General features: G+C 44.2%; 2 protein-coding genes across 4 annotated transcripts; both read left to right on the plus strand.

Annotated features, from left to right (window-relative positions):
* Positions 1-801: 801 nt before the first annotated feature.
* On the plus strand, positions 802-4,058 carry LOC110506515 (cytochrome b5). Of its 2 annotated transcripts, none has more exons than XM_036964267.1 (5): positions 802-1,174; positions 2,273-2,401; positions 2,562-2,585; positions 2,689-2,723; positions 2,853-4,058. In XM_036964267.1, exons 1-5 carry the CDS (start codon positions 977-979, stop codon positions 2,941-2,943), a joined length of 477 nt encoding a protein of 158 aa, XP_036820162.1. In that variant the 5' UTR covers positions 802-976; the 3' UTR covers positions 2,944-4,058. The 2 variants fall into 2 exon arrangements, with proteins under 2 accessions (XP_036820162.1, XP_036820163.1); XM_036964268.1 differs by having other exon boundaries at positions 837-1,174; positions 2,693-2,723; positions 2,853-2,953.
* Positions 4,059-5,828: 1,770 nt separating this feature from the next.
* dhx38 (DEAH (Asp-Glu-Ala-His) box polypeptide 38) lies at positions 5,829-23,498 on the plus strand. 2 transcript variants are annotated; one of them, XM_021586179.2, is made up of 25 exons: positions 5,829-6,129; positions 6,598-6,942; positions 7,100-7,302; positions 7,418-7,576; positions 7,688-7,856; positions 7,993-8,111; positions 8,219-8,292; positions 8,397-8,552; positions 8,705-8,866; positions 12,036-12,143; positions 12,230-12,354; positions 12,472-12,609; positions 12,954-13,140; positions 13,640-13,825; positions 14,121-14,261; positions 15,004-15,231; positions 15,428-15,535; positions 15,643-15,755; positions 17,361-17,569; positions 18,225-18,379; positions 18,515-18,670; positions 18,843-19,103; positions 19,283-19,378; positions 19,491-19,612; positions 21,229-23,498. In XM_021586179.2, exons 2-25 carry the CDS (start codon positions 6,614-6,616, stop codon positions 21,308-21,310), a joined length of 3,786 nt encoding a protein of 1,261 aa, XP_021441854.1. In that variant the 5' UTR covers positions 5,829-6,129; positions 6,598-6,613; the 3' UTR covers positions 21,311-23,498. The 2 variants fall into 2 exon arrangements, with proteins under 2 accessions (XP_021441854.1, XP_021441853.1); XM_021586178.2 differs by having other exon boundaries at positions 5,830-6,129; positions 7,097-7,302.
* Positions 23,499-24,209: the final 711 nt, after the last annotated feature.

Consider the following 24,209-nt stretch of genomic DNA (forward strand, 5'->3'; position numbering starts at 1 on the left):
ATTGGCATGGGTCCTCAAACCCCCAAAAGGTTTTACAGCTGCACCATCGAGAGTATCACGTCGGGTTGCATCACTGCCTGGTATGGCAACTGCTCGGCCTCCGACCGCAAGGCGTACGGCCCAGTACATCACTGGGGCCAAGCTTCCTGCCATCCAGGACCTATATATCAGGCGGTATCAGAGGAAGGTCCCTAAAAATTGTCAAAGACTCCAGACACCCTAGTCATAGACTGTTCTCTCTGCTACCGCACGGCAAGTGGTACCGGAGTGCCAAGTCCAGGTCCAAGAGGCTTCTAAACAGCTTCTATCCCCCCAAGCCATAAGACTCCTGAACATGTAATCAAAGGGCTACCCAGACTATTTGCATTGCCCCCCCGCCCCCCTTCTAGCTGCTGCTACTCTCTGTTATGATCAATGTATAGTCAGTCACTTTAATAACTCTGCCTACATGTACATATTACCTCAAATACCTCGACACTGGTGCCCCCTGTATTTAGCACCACTATTATTATTTTACTGCTGCTATTTAATTATTTGTTATTCTTATCTCATACTTTTTTGGGGTATTTCCTTAATACTGCATTGTTGGTTAAGGGCTTGTAAGTAAACGTTTCACTGTAAGGTCTACTACACCTGTTGTATTCGGCGCATGTGACAAATACAATTTGATTTGATGTGCTAATTGACGAGGTCTCGTGATCATCCAAATGTCACCTGTGATTGGTTACAATTCTACAATGTTGCCTTTCATTGGTTACTTGTCTAAAATGTAATACACGTTAATTGGAAGGTGACACCGGAGTGAAATCATTGGTCCTTTCCTTTCCATATGCCGGTTGAAAAGGGGGAACCGTGGCTTGCTGTGTATTTTCCTACGAAACACCGGCATTTGGATACACGAGTCGTCATTCTTTCGCATTAACGTTGGATAATCAAAGTGTATAGCTAAGGGACTTAGCGTGTTAAACTAAACAGAATGGGCGAGGAAATTAAAGATAACATGACCAACACAAACGGTGCTGATAACGTGGACGTGACTCACACAGCAGAAGAGACAGCAGACAGCGATGTGACATACTACACCTTGGAAGAAGTAAAAACTCACAATAAGCGCACGGACGCATGGCTTATTATCCACGATAAAGTCTATAACATCACCAGTTTCTTGGCAGAGGTAAGCTCAAAATACCACTATTACAAGCTAACGTAACACATTCGCTACGACACTACTAGGTAGTTAAAATCTCGGTCTCTTCTGTCCGTTGTCTGGCTTCAAATTCATTTCGTATCCAAAGCCAACCTAAACGTCTACCTAGATAAACTAACTTGCAAAGTTAGAATTTCTAACTAGCTACCATAGCCTAACGTTAGTTATACAACACCCAGTCAACACAGGCTGAGGGAGGCAGCTTGCCAGCGGTAGTATTTGCTATTTTGGCTAGTGTGTTTTGCCTGTTTAACTAGCTAGGTAATGTGGGTAACTTAACTGTTTGCTATCTTTGTCTACCTGCATAGTCCCAATAATATTAACATATGTGGTGTAATGTTGCGCCTGGAGACACGTTCCATAATGCAACGTTAGCTAGTTAACGCGCAAATATTTTGCTAGGTTTGAACTAGCTACTGGTTATCTTAATTTGCTAAATATAATTCTGCAACATTTTGTCACGACCACTCCTAATTGTTCGCTAGTTCTTCCTTGCCTGGTCCTCTTACTGTACCTATAACTACCAGTTAGGGCGGTTACAAGAGGTCAGTTGCGCGACTCAACATGTAATGTTAAAGGTATAATGGGAAAATAAGTCCAAATACAATGCAAATGGCACAGCATCATGGTGTACCAGTCTGTTTAGTTATCATTCCACTCCATGTCGTGCTTTACAATTTGACAATGGCAGAGTATAAGGAGTGGAATGTTAGCAAAACAGGTTCTGGATTTCAGGATGACATCTTTCATGTGTTACATTATCACAGCTGTATTTGTGGAGAAAAGCCACATTCAGATTTGTTTACCTTCAAAGAGTAAGCCTGCCAACAACTAAACTGAGCTTTAACCATTATGACTCAATCTATCCCAATATGTAATCATTTGAGGATATCAGAATAAGAGTTCAGAGCTTTATTTAACACTTACCATATTGATATTTATGTCAATATAAGCCAGCCATCCATGTCATGTAGGATGTCATATGCTACAATTGTCTAGTCTGTGATTACATTCCAACTGTTGGTAGTGACAGATCATGATTAATGTAAGTTCACTTGTTTCCAGCATCCAGGAGGTGAGGATGTTTTGATGGCACAGGCGGGTACAGATGCCACAGTGAGCTTTGAGGATGTTGGTCACTCTAAAGATGCCAGAGCGATGCTCATCAAGTACTACATTGGGGAGCTCCAGATGGTACAGAGATTGCTTTCGCTCAGCTGTTGAACTCTCCATTGCAAAATCATTTTGTTCAAAAGTCTTTGAAACAGCTTTCAATTAATGCTGGAACAAAAATCGGTGGCATGATTTATTCTGCTTGTAAGTGTGTAAATTATTATTTCACCTTGTCTTTTAGGATGACCGGAAGGATGGCGCAAAGGTAAAGTATTCAAGTCAATGTTCTGTAATTTTTTTTTATAATAATAAACACCTATTTTGCTAATGTTAACTCTGGAATTTTGTTTTAACAAATTCTCCCACAGGAAGAATTCATTACAACTTCAGGAGATGGCTCCAGGTCAGTCATAAGAGATAAGAATTTGATTATTCCATTTGCATTGACAAAGTATTCTGTCTCCTAATCATTCTTCACTGTGCTGTGTTTGTTCCCTGGCTGAATGTTTAAGTGCTCTCTGTCTTTCTCTAGCTTGTGGACAACATGGTTGATACCTGCCATAGTTGCAGTTGTTGTGGGTGTCATGTATCGATACTACATGCAGGAGCGCAAGTCTCCCTGAGCCCTGACACTGTCTCTTCTCATTCTTTCTGTCTGGAGGCCTTAACATGTTTGACCAACTCCCCCCCCCCCCCCCCCCCCCCCCCATTGAATACAACTTTTCAGAGGTGCGGACAAGGACAAAACAATCCCCTTGCCCCTCGGCTTTCTTTTCTACACCTCATCCAACAGGCTTTGGGCGAGATGCATCTGGAAACTTTCTCCCCTCAGTGTCTTTACATTGGTTTCTTATCTATTCATATTGTTTACTCACTCTGCCTTTTTGTAGTAATTATTGTGTGGTGTCTTAAATTATTCATATGCAAATTATCTAAACTGATGTATATCTGCAAACTGTTGTTGCTATCTGCTTTGTGGGACTCTTACAGTAAGCTCCAAAGGTATTAGGACAGTGATTATTATATTTTTTGGGGCTCTGTACTCAGCACTTTAGATGTTAAATGATACAATGACTATGCTGTTAAAGTGCTTGTCATATCTATAAGAAATAATGCTGGTTTCTTACGGAGAAATCTGAATAGCGTTGAGTTGCATACTCCTTGTTAGTCTTAATTCTCCTCAGACTGCTGCCCAGTATTTAATTTCTGGTGACTGAATAACATAGGAAAAGCTAGCAACAAAGCATTCTTATGTATGTTTGCTTGAGAGTACATTGTCATTTCAAACTTAAATCATTGATTTGAACCAATGACTTGATTGCACAACATGCCTCATTAAAAGTACTTCATTAATGTTCAGCTATTTGTTGCATGCATTGCCTGATTTCACATAGGCCTCGTTCTCTCAATCAACATTTTGCGTTACGAAGGCTGCATGCAATGTACAGTATTCTCTTTTGCTGTATTGATGATTTAAAGTGAAGATTACTTATCCCCCAACTCCCCTTTTCTAGTCTTACACTAAGCATTTATTTGGTGATACTATACTTTAAAAAACATGAAGTATGAGAATTGGTGTGTATTATAACCTGGATTATTTCAGTTGCATAACACTGTGCAGGATATGTCTGTCTCTTCCTATGCACATCCTTTAGCACTTAACTGCTGCCCTGTGAGTTAATTCTAATGTTTGGACAAATTGTTGAACTCTTGAAGGCATAAAACACTTTTGCATTTGTATTGTGTCAGCTGTTCATTTATTGTGGTGTTGGTCACGTGCCATTTTTAAGTGTACATTTGGATCTGGGGGCGTTGGATAAATGGCAGTACTTGAAAGCATATGTGGATATTCAATTGCACTACCAATTTTAATTGGTATGTCAACAATATATTTAAAATTTCAGTTGTCATATAACTGTTGCTATCCACTACTTGAGAAGCACCTGAAAACAATCTGCCCAAGACTCATACTGATTTGTACATATAACCAACATTCCATTTGGACACTCAAATGTATTATACGTCAAAGGCCAGTCCCATTTGAAATTATCATTCCTGTCAAGTCTGACATTGCCCTTGTCATGGAAAGTAAAAGGCTGAATCGTGTTATTTTAATTCAATTTTGAGTGACATGTTTAGATTTTATAAGCTGTGCTCTTATGCTACGCTGTTCATTATTCTCTATTTGAGGTGTACTCATAAATACTAAGGAAATATGTTTACTGACGGCTCAGTTCATTCAGATATCCAGTATAACCTCTAACTGACATTTCCTATAAATCTTAAGTAATCTCACATTTTGAAAGTTGTATTATAAAATTCCATTTAATAGCTACGGTCAGAATGTAAACGTTATGCAGTTGAATCATCACTTCAGTATACAGCATTCATGTAGTTCCTGCCTATATAATCTTGTCCTGCACAGAAGTAGATTGTCGGGAATCTGGGTAGGACATTAGACTGCTGGAAGAAGTGCGACGGTGTGAAAGTGTAAGAATGGCACTAAGATCAGAGATTCGTCTACTGAGTGTATATACCTCTGAGGTGTACATCTCCAGATTACAAACCAAGTAGTCTAACCATATAGTGGGCCTACATGTGGCGACAGGTGTGGTAGTCCAACGTTTGCTCTGAGAAGCCTACCAAAGATTTTTGGAACGAGGAGAGATTTTTGGCTGATGCGTATGTTGTGTCAAACTGGGTTAAGGACAAACTGGGAATGGTTACATCTGTGAAAGTTGTTTCAATTTTTTTGTCTATCTGCCTCCCAGAGGAAGCGGGTGCTTCGCGTCATGCAGTTTGGGCTCAACCTGTGGTGTGCTTTGCTCTCCGGAGCAAGGTGCAACTAAAAGGGGTGATCAATGGGGTATCATTGCGTGTAGAGGTCGATCAAATTGAAGGGAATATGTTTGATTTCCACTGTTTGGTGAGACGTAGAGGGAGTGTACAGCTGGGATAGAGAAAGCACTGTGTCAGCTGTGAGGGTGCCCATTCAGCTGGAGATCCAAAGTGCCCTGTGAGAGACAGGTTGAGATTGCCCGAGTTTGAGTGGGGCAGAACATTTCATATGGTGAGGCAGTGAAGAGAGTAGAGGATAACCGAAGGGTGAGTTGACTGGGGGGTACCCAGTGAGTTAGCCCGAAGAGAGAGAGCCAGAGAATAGCTTTTTAGTATGGTTGGATTTCTTGCGTTTATAGCCATGGTGATCAACTGCACTGCACCGATGGAGCGGAAATGATAAGTGAGAGATTTTAGTGCAGAAGAGCTACAGGAAGTTTTGAGAGAAGGGGTTCCATCCTCCCAGTCCAACGGCCTGGTGTAGGATCATTTAGGACCAAAGTAGTGGGATGGGGTGGTCGATTTTGGGGAATGGTGCAATTGAAGTTTTTCCCCATTCTGCTTTTCCCTTTTTTGTGACAAAAAGGTGTAAATAGCAGCCATATGAAACTAGTCTGCCGGAAAACCACAGGAAGAAAGTAGATTGTCAATTGTTAATTTTAATAAAGTTTTTTTTTAGGAATATCCCGTGGAATTGTGGGATAGCAATGGCGACTTCTGTCTTTGTAAACATAAAACGTATTATTTACAAAAGATAATAGCTATTTCATAATGGTTTGAATCATCTCAAGTGGGTGGCACAGTTTCGTACTTACATGAATGGTATTTTCCCAGTAACTCGGGTTAATGTAATTGAAGTTCGTTTTTTGAGTTACAATAAATACATGTGGCAGGTTTAGCTAACGTTAGCTCGCTTAAAACATACTAGCTAGCGTGTCAGGATCTTGATAGACTCACCACCTATTGTTAAGGTAAGCAAGCCGGTGTTTATGAATGGGATTTGACAACTGTAATATCAGGTGTATAGTCGTAGCTATTAGTTAATTTCCTTTTTGTAACGTAATAGTTAGCTCGCTAATTAATTCATTGGCTGAGCGATATCCAGTTAGCTATCTGGGTACTATAGCTACTTAAACAATATATATATTTGAAGTCACGTCTGTCATTAAGTTATAATAGTTTCTGCTGGTTGTTCATTGGCGTTAGATAGTAGTAGTAGTAGTAGTAGTAACAAATATACTATTAGTAGCTAGTGTAGCTACAGTAGTGACTAAATAGCTGCGTACCTAGCTAGCTACTGTAGCAATCTAAAATACATCCCGTGAATTATTCGGGCGCAATTGTATACTTTGGATCGATTAGTTTAATGTAATTTCCATATGTAACGTTACAGAATTAATAGTTGGCTAATCTCCCAAAAAATGTGGTATCCAATCCAGACAGTTGTTTGAGACCATGGAGGATGATGCGTCGCTGCACCGACTGGAGGGCAGTGACCCAACTGCGCAGGTCTGCGGGTTGATCGTGAAGAAGAAGAGTGCAGCAGTAGAGCCTCATGTCTTTCGTGCACCCACTCCACGCACCTCTCTCCTGGGCCTGGATCTGCTGGCAGCTCAAAAGAGAAAGGAGCGAGAGGGCAAGGAGCAGGCTGAGGCTGACAGCGATGACAGGAATAACAAGAAATCCAAGGTGTCCTCCTACAAGGACTGGGAGGAAGGGAAAAGTGATTCTGGGTCTGATGAAGAAGACAAAGACGAGGAGGACCAAGGTGGTAGAAAAGAGAGGTATGTTGTTTTGAAATGATTTGTTTTGAGTTAGTGTAGCCTCTTTTCGTAGTGGCATAGAATACATACTCTCTCCCTATCAAGAGATCACATCTAAACTGATGTCATGCATGCAGTGTTGTCTTACTGACACTTTATTCTATGTTTCATAAAGCAGCAGGAAATACCGTGTGACTGGCTCAGAGACACCCTCTAACCCTGGAGGGGTCAGCGAAGAGTTCCGTCGCAAACACCAGCAGAGGGAGAAAGACCGGCGTGAGCATGGAATGTATGCCTCCTCCAAAGAGGACAAGAACAGAGAGAGGGAGAAGGACAGAGAGAGAATCAGAGATACGGACAGAGATCGAAGGGGTGAAAGAGGTGAGTAAAAAAATGTATACATCTGCATGCACAATGTTAATATTCAGGCAATAGCAATCTTTTCTATCTGTTGTGTATTTGTAACTGAAGTAATGACTAACTGATTTGATGGCAGATGAGCGGGAGCGCAGTAACAGCCGCGGCAGCAGCCGGTCGGAGCGTGGAGACCGCAGTGAGAGGAGTGAGCGCTCACAGAGAGAAGGCTGGTCCTCCGAACGCATCAGCCGGGGTAGCAAGAGAGAGGAGCCTCCAACGCCCCAGACACGCCCCAAAGGTCAGTAACCCTGCCTCACCCCCGGATAGGCAGTTCTTTAAGGTCCTTAGGTCATGCTTAAAATACACTAAGCACTCTCTCTCACTCCATTCCTCATACCCTTTGAATCAGATGGCACTCCCTCGCGCACCAGCTGGGATGAGGATGACAGCGGCTATGCCAGCTCACGCCGTTCCCACTGGGAATCTCCCTCTCCTGCCCCTTCACACAAGGATTCTGACAAGTCTGAACGGTCGGAGCGCAGCCCCCGCTCTGGACGGGAGAGCGAGAGGAAGGACAAGTAAGCAACTGCAGCTCAACACTCGTATGTTAATTTAACTGGGTTTTATACTACTATTAAAATACACATTTTCTGTGGCTATTAGAAATTTGTTATTTTCAGCTTTTAAATGAACTTTTCTTGTTTCTGTTCCCAGGTCAGTCAGAGGCCGGTATCCTGATGACACGCCCCTTCCCACCCCATCATACAAGTACAATGAATGGGCCAATGACAGGAAGCACTTGGGCTCCACTCCTCGTCTGTCCCGTGGGAAAGGTAAGCCCCTCCTCCTTCCCCTCTGTCTTCCCCCAGTCACGTTTGAGCTCTTATTAATGCTCTGATAAGGCTTGCTGATGTTTGTGGATTGTGTCTCTGTGCCCCAGGTAAGAATGAAGGAGAGGATGGCATTGCCTTTGATAATGATGATGAGAAGCAGCAGTGGGAAGAGGACCAGAAGGTGTGTGGACATGTGGAGTTTTAGCAATAACACAAATTAATAGCTTTCCCAACATTCATAAATGCAAATTTCTTTGTATTTACTATTGCCCTGTGGTGTTGCAGCAAGCGGACAGAGACTGGTACATGATGGACGAAGGCTATGATGAGTTCCACAACCCACTGACCTCCACCTCTGAGGATTATGTGAAGAAGAGAGAGCAGATCCTGCAGAAGCAGACACAGAAACGCATCTCTGCCCAGAGACGACAGATCAATGAGGTATGGCACTGTGTTGCTACTCTATGACCACCTCTAGCCCTGGGTGTATGTAGCCCGTTTAGTTATCGTTTTGATCGTTATTACCATCCGTGGATTAGAATTTTGTGTGTGTTGTCTGTGTTTAATGATGCGTGTTGTGTTCCTCCTGCCAGGATAATGAGCGCTGGGAGACTAACCGTATGCTGACCAGTGGAGTGGTCCAGAGGCTGGAGGTGGATGATGACTTTGAGGAGGACAACGCTGCCAAGGTTCACCTGCTGGTTCACAACCTGGTCCCTCCCTTCCTGGACGGGAGGATAGTCTTCACCAAGCAGGTAATGCATCATTACAGCATGTTATGGGCCAATGAAATGACTAACACCTATTCATTTGGACAGGGAAGCTAAAACTTTTAATTTGGCTCTGTACTCCAGCATTTTGGATTTGAGATCAAATGTTTTGTGAGGCGACACTAGGGCTCCGATGATACCAGTGTCGCAATATTTTTTTCCCATGGCAAAAATGAAAACACAAAGCAGACCACTCTCTTAGGTCCTTTAAAAAACTGCTGTATGTAAAATATCATGTTCTATAGCTTGGAAAATAAAGAAATGTGACTCTGGGTGACCGTAATGATGATTGTTTCTAACATTAGGGCAGTTTTCCTAAAGAAGTTAAATTTGCTTTGTGTTTTTTTTCCTTTACCAATAACGGGAGGGTAGCATTGTTTGGGAGGTATGAATGATATTTATGCCTCTAACTTTCTCACTCCTCATTCTTCACGATTTCATTCATGATTATCTGTAATCATGCTAGCATCCACATTAAAGTAGAAGTGTTCAGAAACATATTCTCATTTACAATGAAAGTGACAAAATGACACAATTTACCATTGGGCACAACATAATCCGAAACGCAACCAAAACAAACTGCACATGCATCCAACACGTTTGTAGGGTCAAAACTTAGTGTAGTCATTGCTTGCTAGGAATATGGGACCAAATACTAAACTTTCACAGAATTAAATACACTATAAGTGAATTTGTCCACAGTGCCTTTAGAAAGTATTCACACCCCTTTTCTTTTTCCACACATGCTTAATAAGTTGCATGGACTCACTCTGTGTGCAATAATAGTGTTCTACGGGATCTTTTTATGAATACCTCTGTACCTCACACATACAATTATCTGGTAAGGCCCCTCAGTCGAGCAGTGAATTTCAAACAAAGATTCAACCACAAAGACCAGGGAGGTTTTCCAATGCCTCGTAAAGTAGGGCATCTATTGGTAGATTGATAAGAAAAAACAAAATGCAGACATTGAATATTCCTTTGAGCATGCTGAAGTTATTAATTACACTTTGGATGGCATATCAATACACCCAGTCACTACAAAGATACAGGTGTCCTTTCTAACTCAGTTGCCGGAGAGGAAGGAAAGGGAGAAAATTGGAGAAGGAGAAAATAGGAGGAAATTGAGGATAGGAGAAAATTGAGGATGGATCATTAACATGGTCAGTTAGGGTAGTATTGTGGAGTAACTACAGAGTGAAAAGCAGGAAGCCGGTACACAATAAAGTATTCCAAAACATGCATCCTGTTTGCAATAAGGCACTAAAGTAAAACAGCAAATGTGGCAAAGAAATGTTTGGGGCAAATTCAACACAACACATCATGGAGTACCAATCATCATATTTTCAAGCATGGTTGGTGGTGGCTGCATCGTGTTATGGGTCATTGGTGAGGAATAGGGAGTTTTTAGTTTTTAGCTAAGCGCAGACAAAATCCTAGAGCAAAACCTGGTTGTCTGCTTTCCACCAGACACACAGGGAGACAAATTTGCCTTTCAGCAGGACAATAACCTACAACACAAGGCCAAATATACAGTATACAGTGCATTCGGAAAGTATTCAGACCCCTTGCCTTTACCTAACCGTACCTAACCGTATTCTAAAATTGATTCAATCGTTTCCCCCCCCCCTCATCAATCTACACAATACCCCATAATGACAAAGTAAAAACTGTTTTTTAGAAATGTTTGCAAATGTATTCACTTTTATTCATGCGTATTCCTGCCCATTTACTCAGTACTTTGTGGTGTACCTTTGGCAGCAATTTACAGCCTCAAGTCTTCTTGGGTATGACGCTACAAGCTTGGCACACCTGTATTTGGGGAGTTTCTCCCATTCTTCTCTGCGGATCCTCAAGCTCTGTAAGGTTGGATGAGGAGCGTCGCTTCAGGTCTCTCCAGAGATGTTCGATTGGGTTCAACTCCGTGCTCTGGCTGGGCTACTAAAGGACATTCGGAAACTTGTCCCGAAGCCACTCCTGTGTTGTCTTGGCTGTGTGCTTAGGGTCATTGTCTTGTTGGAAGGTGACCCTTCGCCCCAGTCTCAGGTCCTGAGCACTCTGGAGCAGGTTTTTATCAAGGATCTCTCTGTACTTTGCTCCGTTCATCTTTCCCTCGATCCTGACTAGTTTCCCAGTCCCTGCCGCTGAAAAACATCTCTACAGCATGAAGATGCTGCCACCACCATGCTTCACCGTAGGGATGGTGCCAGGTTTCCTCCAGACGTGACACCTGGCAGTCAGGCCAAAGAGTTCAATCTTGGTTTCATCAGACCAAAGAATCTTGTTTCTCATGGTCTGAGAGTCCTTTACGTGCCTTTTGGCAAACTCCAAGTGGGCTGTCATGTGCCTTATACTGAGGAGTGCCTTCCTTCTGGCCATTCTACAATAAAGGCCTGATTGGTGGAGTGATTCAGAGATTGTTGTCCTTCTGGAAGGTTATCCCATCTCCACAGAGGAACTCTGGAGCTCTGTCAGTGTGACCATCGGTTCTTGGTCACCTCCCTGACCAAGGCCCTTCTCTCCCGATTGCTCAGTTTGGCCGGGTAGCCAGCTCTAGAAAGAGTGGTGGTTCCAAACTTCTTCCATTTAAGAATGATGGAGGCCACGGTGTTCTTGGGGACCTTCAATGCTGCAGACATTTTTTGGTACCCTTCTCTAAATCTTTTTGCTCTGGCGTGCACTATCAACTGTGAGACAGTGCACGCCACAGGTGTGTGCCTTTCCAAATCATGTCCAATCAATTTGATTTTTACAACAGGTGGACTCCAAGGTGTAGAAACATCTCAAGGATGATCAATGGAAACAGGATGCACCTGAGCTAAATTTCGAGGTGCATAGGAAAGCGTCTGAAATACTTATGTAAATAAGGTGACATTCTGTTCTGTCACCTCATATAAAACATTTGTTCTCAAATCCAAAATGTTGGAGTATAGAGACAAATATTATTTTTTTTCTTCACTGTCCAAATATGTAGGGGAGTGTATATACTTTTAAGGTCTGAGCCATTGGGGGAGAGCTGTTGCAGGCTTGTTGAGGAATTGTAAGAGTCTGCTGATAAGTTTTTGGAACTGGCTGAGTAATAACTAGTAGACTTACTATCAGAATTGCCGTGTACTGAATAGGATACTGTTGCTGATGTCTCTCTGTGCTGTAGCCGGAGCCTGTCATCCCTGTGAAAGACGCTACCTCTGACATGGCCATCATCTCCCGCAAGGGCAGCCAGCTGGTCCGCAAGCACCGCGAGCAGAAGGAACGCAAGAAGGTAGGCAATGTTTAAAACAGCTATACAGTACTTGATGTTATGGTTACTGGCTGAATATCTGACTCTCATTTTGATTGTTTCTTCAGGCTCAACAGAAACACTGGGAGCTGGCAGGCACCAAGCTGGGTGACATTATGGGCATCAAGAAGACCGAGGACGGGGATAGCTCTGGGGGCAAGCCAGTGGGCGAGGATGGCAAGGTGGACTACAGGTAACAAGCCCTTTACTAAAGGCTTATTTTGTGTCCATTTTGAATGTTTATTAAACATCCATTGTGACAAGAACGACCTCATTATTTCCCTCCGTCTCTTCTCCTTCTTCCCTCCAGAACGGACCAGAAGTTTGCAGACCACATGAAAGATAAGAGTGAGGCCAGCAGTGAGTTTGCTAAGAAGAAGACCCTGCTGGAGCAGAGGCAGTATCTGCCCATCTTCGCTGTGAGGCAGCAGCTGCTCAACATCATCAGGTAGCTACTCTACTGGACCGGGCCTGGCTGTCCTGGGACCACTTATCACCCCCAGCCTTACCCCAGATGCAGGCTTTCATTCAAGGTGTAGGATAAGACATGTATGGCATTGAAGGGGGGAGTTGGGGGCTGTGAAGTCAGAATGTTCATATGTGATTTACCTTTGGTTAGAGAATGACCACATTAATGCTAACTTAGGTAATGTTAGACAGCGTTTGTAAATCATTGACAAATACACTTCCGGATCTGTTTTCTTAAGCCGTTATTCATGTTTCCACAGTTTCGTAAGGTTGAACGTCCCATCAGGATTGTAATGTTATTGGTTGTGATGTGATTCTGTCCAGGGACAACAGCATTGTGATCGTGGTGGGGGAGACGGGCAGTGGGAAGACCACCCAGCTGACCCAGTACCTTCACGAGGACGGCTACACCAGTTACGGCATGGTGGGCTGCACCCAGCCCCGCAGAGTGGCAGCCATGAGCGTGGCCAAGAGAGTCAGCGAGGAGCTGGGCAGCAACCTGGGAGAGGAGGTGAGCATTCAGCTGGCTTATGACGGAGCCACTAGACAAACATTAACTAGATCTTTGAAAACGGTGATCTATGGATCAGTCAAAGCAGTAGATAACTAGTCTTATCAGTTAACCCAGTGTAACAGACCTGGCAAGAGTTTATGAACTGCAATGAACTTGTTTATAGATGGACGGAACTACCCCAGAACAGAATAAGTGTTTTCTTCCACCAGATATCAATGTTCACTGTTTTTAGAGGTCAATTGTTGGTGAGTCATGGTGCTCTCTTGGTTTTCTCCTTATGGAGTTGACGATTGTTTTCATATATTGTGCAACACTGCTTTCTAGTGGTGATTCAGAGATTGTACACTGCTTCCATTCTACAACTTGTCATGGAACTGTCCTCGCCAGCTCGTTTCTTTGGTTGACCCGTAGCACTGTCGTTTGAACGCCGTAATTCATACGTGAAATGTAAATATATGTAGTTCACTACTAAACCATTTATTGTTTTGCTTTGCAGGTGGGTTATGCGATCCGTTTTGAGGACTGTACGTCGGAGAAGACTGTGATAAAGTACATGACAGACGGCATCCTGCTGAGAGAGTCTCTCAGGGAGTCCGATCTGGACCACTACAGTGCCGTCATCATGGACGAGGCCCACGAACGCTCCCTCAATACAGACGTGCTGTTCGGCCTGCTACGAGAGGTCAGAGAGACAACCTTTTTTATAAAGTATTTTGTATGTTTATTGGCATAGAGCGATATAGAGCTGAAAGGTTGGAGAGAGAGTGCTGAAAGAGCAGTGGGCTGGATTCAAACTCATACTGGCAGTGATATGTGTTCCAGGGACAGTGGCTTAGACTGCTAGACTAGAGAGACACTTTTACAGCTCACGGGATGTTATTCAATTGTGATTGTTTTGCATGCCAATTTTTTATTCGGAGGCTTTGGTTGTCTTGTAAGCAGTAGTAGAACTCTCTGTCTCTGTCCTTTTATTCCAGGTTGTATCGAGGCGTTCTGACCTCAAGCTGATAGTCACCTCAGCCACCATGGACTCTGACAAATTTGCTGCATTTTTCGGCAACGTTCCCATATTCCACATTCCAGGAAGAACATTCCCTGTAGACATCTTATTCAGCAAGGTATTGTGTCCAACTCTCCATTCAACATCCATGTATTATTATTTGTTTCAACACAGGCATTTCATTTGTATAATGACTTACACCCTGACTAGACCGGACACATTTCGTGGGCGGGCGTTGCAAAATAAATGTACACATGCATGTTTGTCAATCATTTCATCCACACTACTTGGTTCTATTTCAGATGCTCGATGCAATGCAAGTCCCGCCTCTTCCATCTCCTTATTGGTTTTCACAAAGATACAAACCCACGTGGGTGCTTTAAAGACGAACAAGGAGAGATTAATCAAAGATAACTAAAAAACTAACTTGGTTTCACTTTTGTCTGTAGATTAATCGTCAGAGTAGAGGAACACACTAATGTGTAAAATGTACATAGAACCAGCTAAAAAGTAGATTAATCGTCAGAGTAGAGGAACACACTAATGTGTAAAATGTACATAGAACCAGCTAAAAAGAGGACCATTTGCATATCAGGTAAAATAACATCCCTGGATAAACTGCTAGCAACAGCTATCTAGCTGAATGTTTCATGTGTTTTGACCTTCCCTGAAATCTATATAATTGATTCACAGTTGGTTTTGGTATTTTAACATGATCGCTTCTGGTGGGGATCGACAAAATGATCATGTGCAGAATGGCAGCCACGGGCGCGGTTTAGTCATGGAGTAAGACTACTGTTATTTGTACCGAGGTAGTGTGTGGTTGCTGTGTATTCTAACAGTGTTGTGTGTTTGTGCAGACTCCCCAGGAAGACTATGTGGAGGCAGCAGTGAAGCAGGCCCTACAGATCCACCTTAGTGGTATGGGGGGAGACATCCTCATCTTCATGCCTGGCCAGGAGGACATCGAGGTGACGTCAGACCAGATTGTGGAGCGTCTGGAGGATCTGGAGAGCGCCCCTCCTCTGACTGTACTGCCCATCTACTCCCAGCTGCCCTCTGACCTCCAGGCCAAGATCTTCCAGAAGGTAACCAATAACACCCAGTTACTGTTACACTAACATGTACAGTTGGAACTCTTAACATACTGCAGTATCCTTTGTACACAAGCATACTTACTATTAGGTAGTCGGAATGCATATACTTAACACAAAAAAGAACTCGTCCTCCTTACTGGTAAAGTGACGTGTGGGTAATGTCTTTGTTGTGTTCTCTAACCGCCAGGCTCCAGATGGTGTGAGGAAGTGCATCGTTGCCACCAACATTGCCGAGACCTCCCTGACTGTGGATGGTATCATGTTTGTTGTGGATGCTGGATACTGCAAACTCAAGGTACCCGGTCCCCCTCACTATCTTCCCCAGACTATCAAATGATAAAGACAAGCCATGTTAGGATAGTATTTCTCTGTGTTTTGATGCTGATGTGTTCTCTTTGACAGGTGTTCAACCCTCGCATTGGCATGGATGCCCTGCAGGTGTACCCCATCAGCCAGGCTAACGCCAATCAGCGTGCGGGCAGAGCAGGACGTACAGGGCCGGGCCAGTGTTACAGGTAAGTCACTGTCTACACACACACACACACACACACACTTACTCACAAGCAACCAGTCTCACACTCCACATGTGCAGTCCTCCCACCTTCCTCAGTTTCCAGAGGGCTTCCTTTGTCCTCCAGTTGTGGTAGAGAAGTATGGAGCCATAATGAAGGTGTAATGGCAGTTATTTGAAGGTGTCACCTTGGTGTGATGTTTGAGAGTTCCAGTCAGGGCTAGCAGGAAGTAGTATTCACATGGCTGACACTGGTCTATGTCAAGAGTGTCCTGTCTTCTAGAAAGATACTTCAGTACTCCTACACCTGACTGAAGCAGTCTGGAACTAAAAGTTAGATCAGCCATATCGTCCCCCTTTCATGTCTATCTGGTGCCTAGATACAGGAATAAACAGGCTGAATTACACAATTCTCCTCACTCTGCCTGCTATCTCATTCCAACCGCTCCTATCCACCAAAAAGGTAGAAAGCCAGATACAAACACTAGCATCCTTTTGTATGGTGAGCCGTGCTGAAACGGGTGTCTATCTGAAGCGAGATTGTGTGTTGTTGTGTGTAATGCCGCCGCCGGTGTTTCATCCTCTGGTTGATGCACATCAGAGCTCCCCTCAGATGGGCTGTCCAGGCCTCTGATCTGCAAGGCGGCCGGGCTGCTTTCAAAGCCATCAGAGGCTGAGAGGGAGGGAGAATCCTAATCTCCACAGGATTTCATGCAGTTTAACTCTGTTAACAGCAGGGAAAATGTGACACAAAAGCCTGTTCTCTCTGAGATTTCACATGACCTTTCTCCTATCTGTCATACTTCCCCAAGTTGAGGGAGATGGTGACACACACCAGACACGTGATTGTTTTGCCTTGTAAATGAGCTGGGAATTTTATAAAAGCGCCCTCTACCAAGATTACCCCCCCTCACACACACACACACACACACACACACGCACAGATCTGTGAAGAATCAATTTGGGAGTGGAGCTTTAGAGTGAGTGGGGCCTAGGCGTTTGGAGGGGCGGAAGGTGACGTGTGTGCGCCGTGCTGGGTGACTCGACTTGTGTGGAGAATCTGCTACTCAAAGCATCTCTTAGCTGTGACTGCACCCAACACACCGCACATCTCCAGCCCCGAGGACATTCACACAACCTGGCGTAAACAAACACAGATCATTCCTTCATAATGCACACACTTCAGAGGGATTAGCCACTAACTGAAATGGTTGAGAGATGCTTTGTTAGGCCAGACCTATCAGTCTGAAGCAGCAATGGGAGCGGCTCTAAATAGTTTGGATAGTAAATACCTCATAAGTAGCTTGGTTAAATGTTTAATGTGCAGTAGGCCTGTTTCTTTGCCCTTGGGGAGAGTTCAGCTTTCATGGAAACGGAGGCTTCTCAATCACGGTGCCACTGTTACAGGTGTAAGCACGGTGTGAAATCATATCAGTGCCATGCAGAGCGGGTTTAACCAGGTGGTGAAGACAGCGTCTCCAGACCTGTCACTCTATGGAGCATTTGTGCGTTTAGAAAAATGGTGCGTCTGCTAGATGATTCAATAACCTCCCCACTGTCGTTGTCTCTGTCACGCCATCTCTTCCTCTCTCCTTCTCTGTCCATCCAGGCTCTACACCCAGAGCGCCTTCAAGAATGAGATGTTGACCACCACCATCCCAGAGATTCAGCGGACCAACCTGGCCAACGTGGTGCTGCTGCTCAAATCCCTGGGGGTCCAGGACCTGCTGCTCTTCCACTTCATGGACCCCCCGCCTGAGGACAACATGCTGAACTCCATGTACCAGCTGTGGATCCTGGGGGCCCTGGACAACACAGGTGGGTCTCTGCCCTGGCCTGGACCACATCACTCAAGATTAGGCCACTAAATGTACAAACTGATCAAATAAATGATTCTATCTCAGAAAACAAGGTTAAAATAGGGTGGGATAAGTATGTGTTCCCCACCAGCAATACAGCCAACAGATTAACAATAACTACTTAATGTGTGAGGAGAGACTTGGATGATGGAACTAGTCAATAGGTTGCTGTAATGGTATGTACATGCACTGCACACCGTAAAGTACAGAGCTAGGTAGCACTGTGGTGTAGGTAGTGGAGTAATTGCATAGTGCTTTATCCTCTGTTAGATTTGACTGGCTGAGTCTCATCTCTGTCTCATCTGAGCCAGATCCCTGGGGATTAGGGGATTTGGTGTCTGTGGAGGACTTTTGACGTTTGCCTGTGTGGTGTGTTAACGGCAGATCATCTCTGATTAAGGTTTACCTGGCCAATACAGCCTGTTCTGCCTCTAAACTTTCCCTCTAAGCTCCTTAGTCTGTCATGTAATCATTTAAATCAGAGCTGGCAAAGTTTGATGTAAATATTTTTTACAACCCTCCACTGTCAACACAGGAATGTGTCACCTGTATTGTGTTCCCCCTCTCCTCTGTCTGTAGACAGGAAGTGCGTAAGTTATTTGTGTCCCCCTCAGGTTCCCTGACGCCCACTGGGAGGCTGATGGTGGAGTTCCCTCTGGACCCGGCTCTGTCCAAGATGCTGATCGTATCATGTGACATGGGCTGCAGTGCTGACATCCTCATCATCGTCTCCATGCTGTCTGTACCGGCCATCTTCTACAGGCCTAAGGTAGATGTCATTGAGATCACCAACCGATTCATGTCTTAATGTGTTGCTAATGTTTGTTTCTGTTAAGAAAAGTTCACATTACACACTGGACAGTTGTATGACCCCTGTATTTCCTCTGCGCCCTGACCTTTCCAGGGTCGTGAGGAGGAGAGTGACCAGGTGAGGGAGAAGTTCTCTGTCCCAGAGAGTGACCACCTGACCTACCTGAACGTCTACCTGCAGTGGAAGAACAACAACTACTCCAGCATCTGGTGCAACGAACACTTCATCCACACCAAGGCCATGCGAAAGGTCAGACCCCGCCCTTGTCCTTTACTCTCTCTGACCAGTCTCCCTGGCTTAGGATCGAAATGCACTTGATTACCACTTTGCATCACAATAGTCACACTGAGCAATGTGTATTGAATGTCCTCTTGTGTTGGTTCTCCGGTAGCTAACGTGTCTCTGTGGGTGGGTGTTTCAGGTGCGCGAGGTGCGCTCCCAGCTCAAAGACATCATGGTGCAGCAGAGGATGAACCTGGTGTCCTGTGGCTCAGACTGGGACATCATCAGGAAGTGTATCTGTGCTGCCTACTTCCACCAGGCAGCCAAGCTGAAGGGCATAGGGGAGTATGTGAACGTGAGGACAGGCATGCCCTGCCACCTCCATCCCACCAGCTCTCTGTTTGGCATGGGCTACACCCCAGACTACATCACCTACCACGAGCTGGTCATGACCACCAAGGTAACAGACCCAGCCTCCACACAGCTACGCTATGATCTGGACTGTTCAGAGATGATGTTCTACACCTTGACTCACCAGAAAGAGCTGTCATATATATATATATATATATATCAGCCTTCTAGCTCTGCTACTGTGTTCTACTGTGTTGTAACCTGTGTTGTTTGATGTCCCTCCTGTAGGAGTACATGCAGTGTGTGACTGCGGTGGATGGGGAGTGGCTGGCTGAGCTGGGGCCCATGTTCTACAGCGTCAAACAGGCAGGGAAGAGCAGGATGGTAAGCTCTTGTTACTCAGCCCTTCCTCCCTTCCTACGTCTCATGGTTAGTTCCTCCTCCCTCTGTCCTTTTCTCTCCTCTCACCCCTCTGTTCCTCTCTCTCTCTGTGCAGGAGAACCGGCGGCGGGCCAAGGAGGAGATCACTAACATGGAGGAGGAGATGTCTCTGGCGGAGCAGCAACTGAGGAGCAGGAGAGAGGATCAGGACAGGAAGAGTAACGTGGGCAGCGTCAGGTATACACTCATCTACCTTCATCTATTCTTCAGAGAGGTTTCACTCTGACACTAGTCCCAGTCGCTATTAAATAGACCGCCGAAGCCCCACCCGCCTGTGGGGAAAGCAACAATTGGTTACCCAATTGGCTCACAGCAAAATCTTGACCTTTTTTCAAAGCAATTTTCCTGTTGTCTGCTTGTTTTAGTGAATAACAAAGCTACATTTAAGAAAAGTACTTCTAAAGATGACTTTTCAACATTGCCAAGCGTTCCCGTTACTTAGAAAAACTTAATATTGAAAGGCTTCCCTCATGCCCCATTTCATGACGGCGCTAACGTTAGCCTTGTGAGTGCTAGCTACCTACCAACCAGGATATTAAGCTAGCCAGGTCAACAACAGACTATACAGCTACAAGTAGTGAGTGGAGTTACAAACAGACTGTACTTAACAAGTTAAATGTTTTTTTTACACACATACTACGTGTAGCCTAATTGGACACCGCGTCCCTACATTTCCCACTCTGAATAGCCTGAGTCCACAGGGCTCTTCTCGCAGGCTCTATTTCCCTACGTGGGAGCATTGCGAACCGTAGGTTGTGATTTTTGACCTGGCTACGTGTACATTGAACAACAGCAGCAGCTTTTCTGCATGTTTTGTTATTTCTGTATAACAAAACAAAAAATCGAAGTTTGCTCTTTTACAATGGGGGTCATTGGGAAACAATGTTAGTTTTCCAGAATCTGCCCCTTCCGAGTCGTAGAAACTGGTTAATTTAGCTGCTTCTCTACCCAGCTCTCTCTAATTTTCACTGCCTTTCCTTCTCTCTTATCCTCTGTCTTCTCTACCCATCTCTCTCTAATTCTCTCTGCCTCTCCTTCTCTTATCCTGTCTTTTCTACCTCTCTCACTTTCCATGATGAGCTTTTCTCACCTCCAGTCCCTCCAGACGAGACAAAAAGAAATAATATTGACTCCTTGCTGACCCCCATTACTGCTGCAATTTAAATGGTGCCACAGCAGAGGGGAGAAAGGAGACAGTGTTAATTTTCAAATTAGAAAGGACATTTTTTCGCACCCATTCCACAAGACTCACAAAAGAGATAGGTTTGGGAGGAAAGAAATAACACTATTGTTAATGAATCAGCAGATGTATTTCTATATCAGTCTGTGTGTCTGTCAGCCATTCTCCAAAAGAATCACATTAAAACACGGAGGATTAAGGAATAGATTAGAGAGCGAGGGCCTCAGAATTATGATAATAAACATGGCTGGCTCTCAGCTGCTTTTGTCCTCCTCTGCCTGTGAACACAAGCATCCCTTCACTGTGCCGGGGCCCCATGAAACACTTCTACTACACATTTTGATCTGGTTCCGGTCTGTCATTCAGCAACCCCCCACCACCCATACTCAGATAAGTGGGCTCAAAGCTTTACGTCAGAATTTAGGGATGAAGGGAAGGACTGGGTTATGACCTGATGGCTGTAATTGCTGGTGTGTGTGAGGGCTGAGGAGAGAATGCTGGGTAGTGTCAGGATTTTGCTGTCAGCCTGTCCCTCTATACTAGCCTGTCCCACCCCGCGAGCCTGTCCCTTTTTATTTTTTATTGCCAATTGTTTATTCTTTTGTCTCAATAGGGCTGTGAAAATCTGCACCCCAGGAAGGAAGGAGGAGGCACCCATGACCCCAAAGCGCACCCCAGCTCGTTTTGGGCTCTAGTACTTCTCTGTTAAAAGTTAAACACTTGAACTTCCCACTAAATATCACCTGTATGTGTACCATACCATCACTGGAAGAGCCTTGCTGAGAGGCCTTGGAACACTGTCCCTTCCTATTGTCTGGAACCAGCCGCAGTTCAGACAGAGGCCAGCAGAGGTAGAACTTGTATAAGGCATGAGGCTCCCGTAAAATACCTTTTCTGTCAGCAAATCCACATAGCATCGTTCCATTTTTATGTGCAGAGATGTACGGCTGTTAGAATGCAGTATTTTCTATTTCTGTGATTGTAAAAAAATATAAACACAATGATGAAACATCATTGAAAAGGTATCGTCTTTAAGGAGTATTTGATATACCTTAAATCTGTCAAAGCCTTTATCATAATCGTTCACTAGCTACAGTGTCCAAGCGGGAAATGTTTTGTTCCATCTCCTGCTGTACCCTACAAGGGGCTGTTTTCTTGATGTAGTCTCTCCCGATCAATATAAACTGTGTTCAATAGGGCTGGGAATTGCCAGGGACCTCACGATACGATATTAGCATGGTACTTTGGTGCCGATACGATGTGTATTGCGATTATCATGATTATGTATTGCGATTCGATACTGTGATTGAGTTGATGTTCCAAACATATTGCTCACCATATCTTCTGCAGAGTGACAAGCGAGATCCATGAGAAATGAGTTTTGATCAGTCATGGAAATAAAAGTTCTGAATACAAAAGAAGACGGAGAACAAGATATGAAGGAAAAATACTGGCGTTTGTGCAGGTACAGCCAACTAGTGCGATATTGTCAAAACAATATATCCTGATATGTAACTGTATAGACCCCCCCCCCCCCCCCCCCCCCATTACTAGTGTTTAAGTAGTGCTGCATTGTGCTGTCAGTCATAAGTGGACAGCTGGTCCAAACTAGTCTGATCCCATAGTGTGTTCATTGGGCTGTATGTCATTCAGTGTGAGTAGAGAGAGGAGGCAGAAGTAGTACTGTGTCGTGTGTTCATGAATTCTGCCCAATTTTCTTTAGTTATTTTTCAATTTCATCATGTCCCTCTCAAATCTCCTTCAAGAGATAATTTTCACATTGTACAACTGGCTGACCTCTGTATCATTTGTATGTTGTGTGTAGCAAATGGCCTGTGCCATGGTGAAGTGCCCCTTCACTGACTGAAGCATTATCCAAACTGTGCTTGTGGCATGAGTGTCTCAGACCTTATATCTGGAGCTACCTTAACAACACCCTTCATGCAAACTGTTTGGAGGACAAGCTTTAGCAACTGAGCTTTTCCTAACCCCATTAGCCCTTCAAAGCACTGACAGCAGCAGGTAGCCATGTGGTTAGAGCGTTGGGCCAGTAACCGAAAGATTGCTAGATCGAATCCCGGAGCTGACAAGGTAAAAACCTGTTGTTCTGCCCCTGAACAAAGCAGTTAACCCCCTGTTCCCCGGTAGGCAGTAATTGTAAATAAGAATGTTCTTAACTGACTTGCCTAGTTCACTTAAAAAAGTTTTTTTTTTTTTTTAAAGAGTAGAATATTCCTCAGCTTCTCACCGTTTACACATGAATGTCAGAACCTGGATGAAACGCATGACGGCCTCAGCATCATGATCCTTGTGTTAAAAATGCCCACCAATTTTTATCTTGAGATTCCCCTCTCCAAGTCAAGTGGGTGAATGATCCCAGATATCATTATGTTTTGAATCAGCGGTGTAGTGCTAGGGCAAAAACCCAAACGTGCGCACACACAAACGCCAACCATGGCCCCTGCTAAATAGCAGGGGCTATGGTTGGAGTTGATATATGTGTGTGTGCACGTTTGGGTTTTTGCCCTAGCACTACACAGCTGATTCAAAACTTAATGATTAATTGGTTATTTGAATCAGCTGTGTAGTGCTAGGGCAAAAACCCAAACGTGCACCTGGGGGGCCCCAGGACCCCAGACTGATATGTCCTGCACTTGAGTAGTCAGGTTCAGCAAGTTCCAAGCGGTGGACTTGATTCTGAAGTCATTCATTCTCTGTACTAGACTTTGTATAGTTTTGTACAGACTATATTGTCTTGTTGGTGGTCAGTGATTCTGTTTTGTGATGTGAAATTAGGCTCTGGTAACACCAGCCCATGATTTGCAAATATAATTTTTAACTTGACTACTTTTGGGAACTGAAAATAAATGGTCTTATTTTTTACTCTGTTGGGTTATGTGTCCTTGATTCACTCACCACAGGTAAAACAAAGTAAACACTAGTTTAGTCAGAGCCTAAGGGCTCGATTCAATCCGTATTGCAGAAGTTATGTGGTATAGCCCAATTGAAATGTAAGGGTAATTTCTGATTGAGCCGACATGCAGCCTCCATGAACGTGGGAGCATTGCCTTTAAGGGCTGGAATCAATCTGTAGCGCCGAAGATCAGCATTATGGCGTGATTTGAAATGTAAAGGCAATGTATCCGTTTGTACCAGGCTACAACGCTAATCTTCGGTACTACGGATTGAATCCAGCCCTACATTTCAATCATGCTATACCGCAGAACTTCAGCGATACGGATTGAATCCATCCCCTAAACCTCATATCTGAACTAATGATCAATGCTTAAAGGGCTGGATTCAATCCGTATCATGGAAGATCTGCGTTTATAGCTCGTTTATAGTTTAAAGGCACTGTTCGCAGAGACTGCATTCACGGTTACTTTTACATTTGAACACAGATCTTCTGTGATACGGACTTTATCCAGTCCATGTAGTTTACATACAGGTAAAAGACCGGACTTAATCACCTGCTAATGATTGACAGGTGGATAGGTTTTCCTGTATATAACCTGCTAATGTCTGACTAGTAGTGACTACAGTTCCAACAGCTTTTCTGCCAGAGAATGGTGAACCTTGCCCAACAACCAATGT

Source organism: Oncorhynchus mykiss, chromosome 26 (genome assembly GCF_013265735.2).
Source record: "Oncorhynchus mykiss isolate Arlee chromosome 26, USDA_OmykA_1.1, whole genome shotgun sequence".
Classification (NCBI taxonomy): domain Eukaryota; kingdom Metazoa; phylum Chordata; class Actinopteri; order Salmoniformes; family Salmonidae; genus Oncorhynchus; species Oncorhynchus mykiss.

What these genes read in the sequence shown, in the direction of transcription:
- LOC110506515 (XM_036964267.1), top strand. Translation starts at nt 977, where the DNA reads ATGGGCGAGGAAATTAAAGATAACATGACCAACACAAACGGTGCTGAT. An exon ending in TCACCAGTTTCTTGGCAGAG is followed by an intron (nt 1,175 to 2,272) that starts GTAAGCTCAAAA and finishes ACTTGTTTCCAG; the next exon opens with CATCCAGGAGGTGAGGATGT. An exon ending in ACCGGAAGGATGGCGCAAAG is followed by an intron (nt 2,586 to 2,688) that starts GTAAAGTATTCA and finishes ATTCTCCCACAG; the next exon opens with GAAGAATTCATTACAACTTC.
- dhx38 (XM_021586178.2), top strand. Translation starts at nt 6,614, where the DNA reads ATGGAGGATGATGCGTCGCTGCACCGACTGGAGGGCAGTGACCCAACT. An exon ending in AGAGACGACAGATCAATGAG is followed by an intron (nt 8,553 to 8,704) that starts GTATGGCACTGT and finishes TCCTCCTGCCAG; the next exon opens with GATAATGAGCGCTGGGAGAC. An exon ending in GATGGCAAGGTGGACTACAG is followed by an intron (nt 12,355 to 12,471) that starts GTAACAAGCCCT and finishes TCTTCCCTCCAG; the next exon opens with AACGGACCAGAAGTTTGCAG.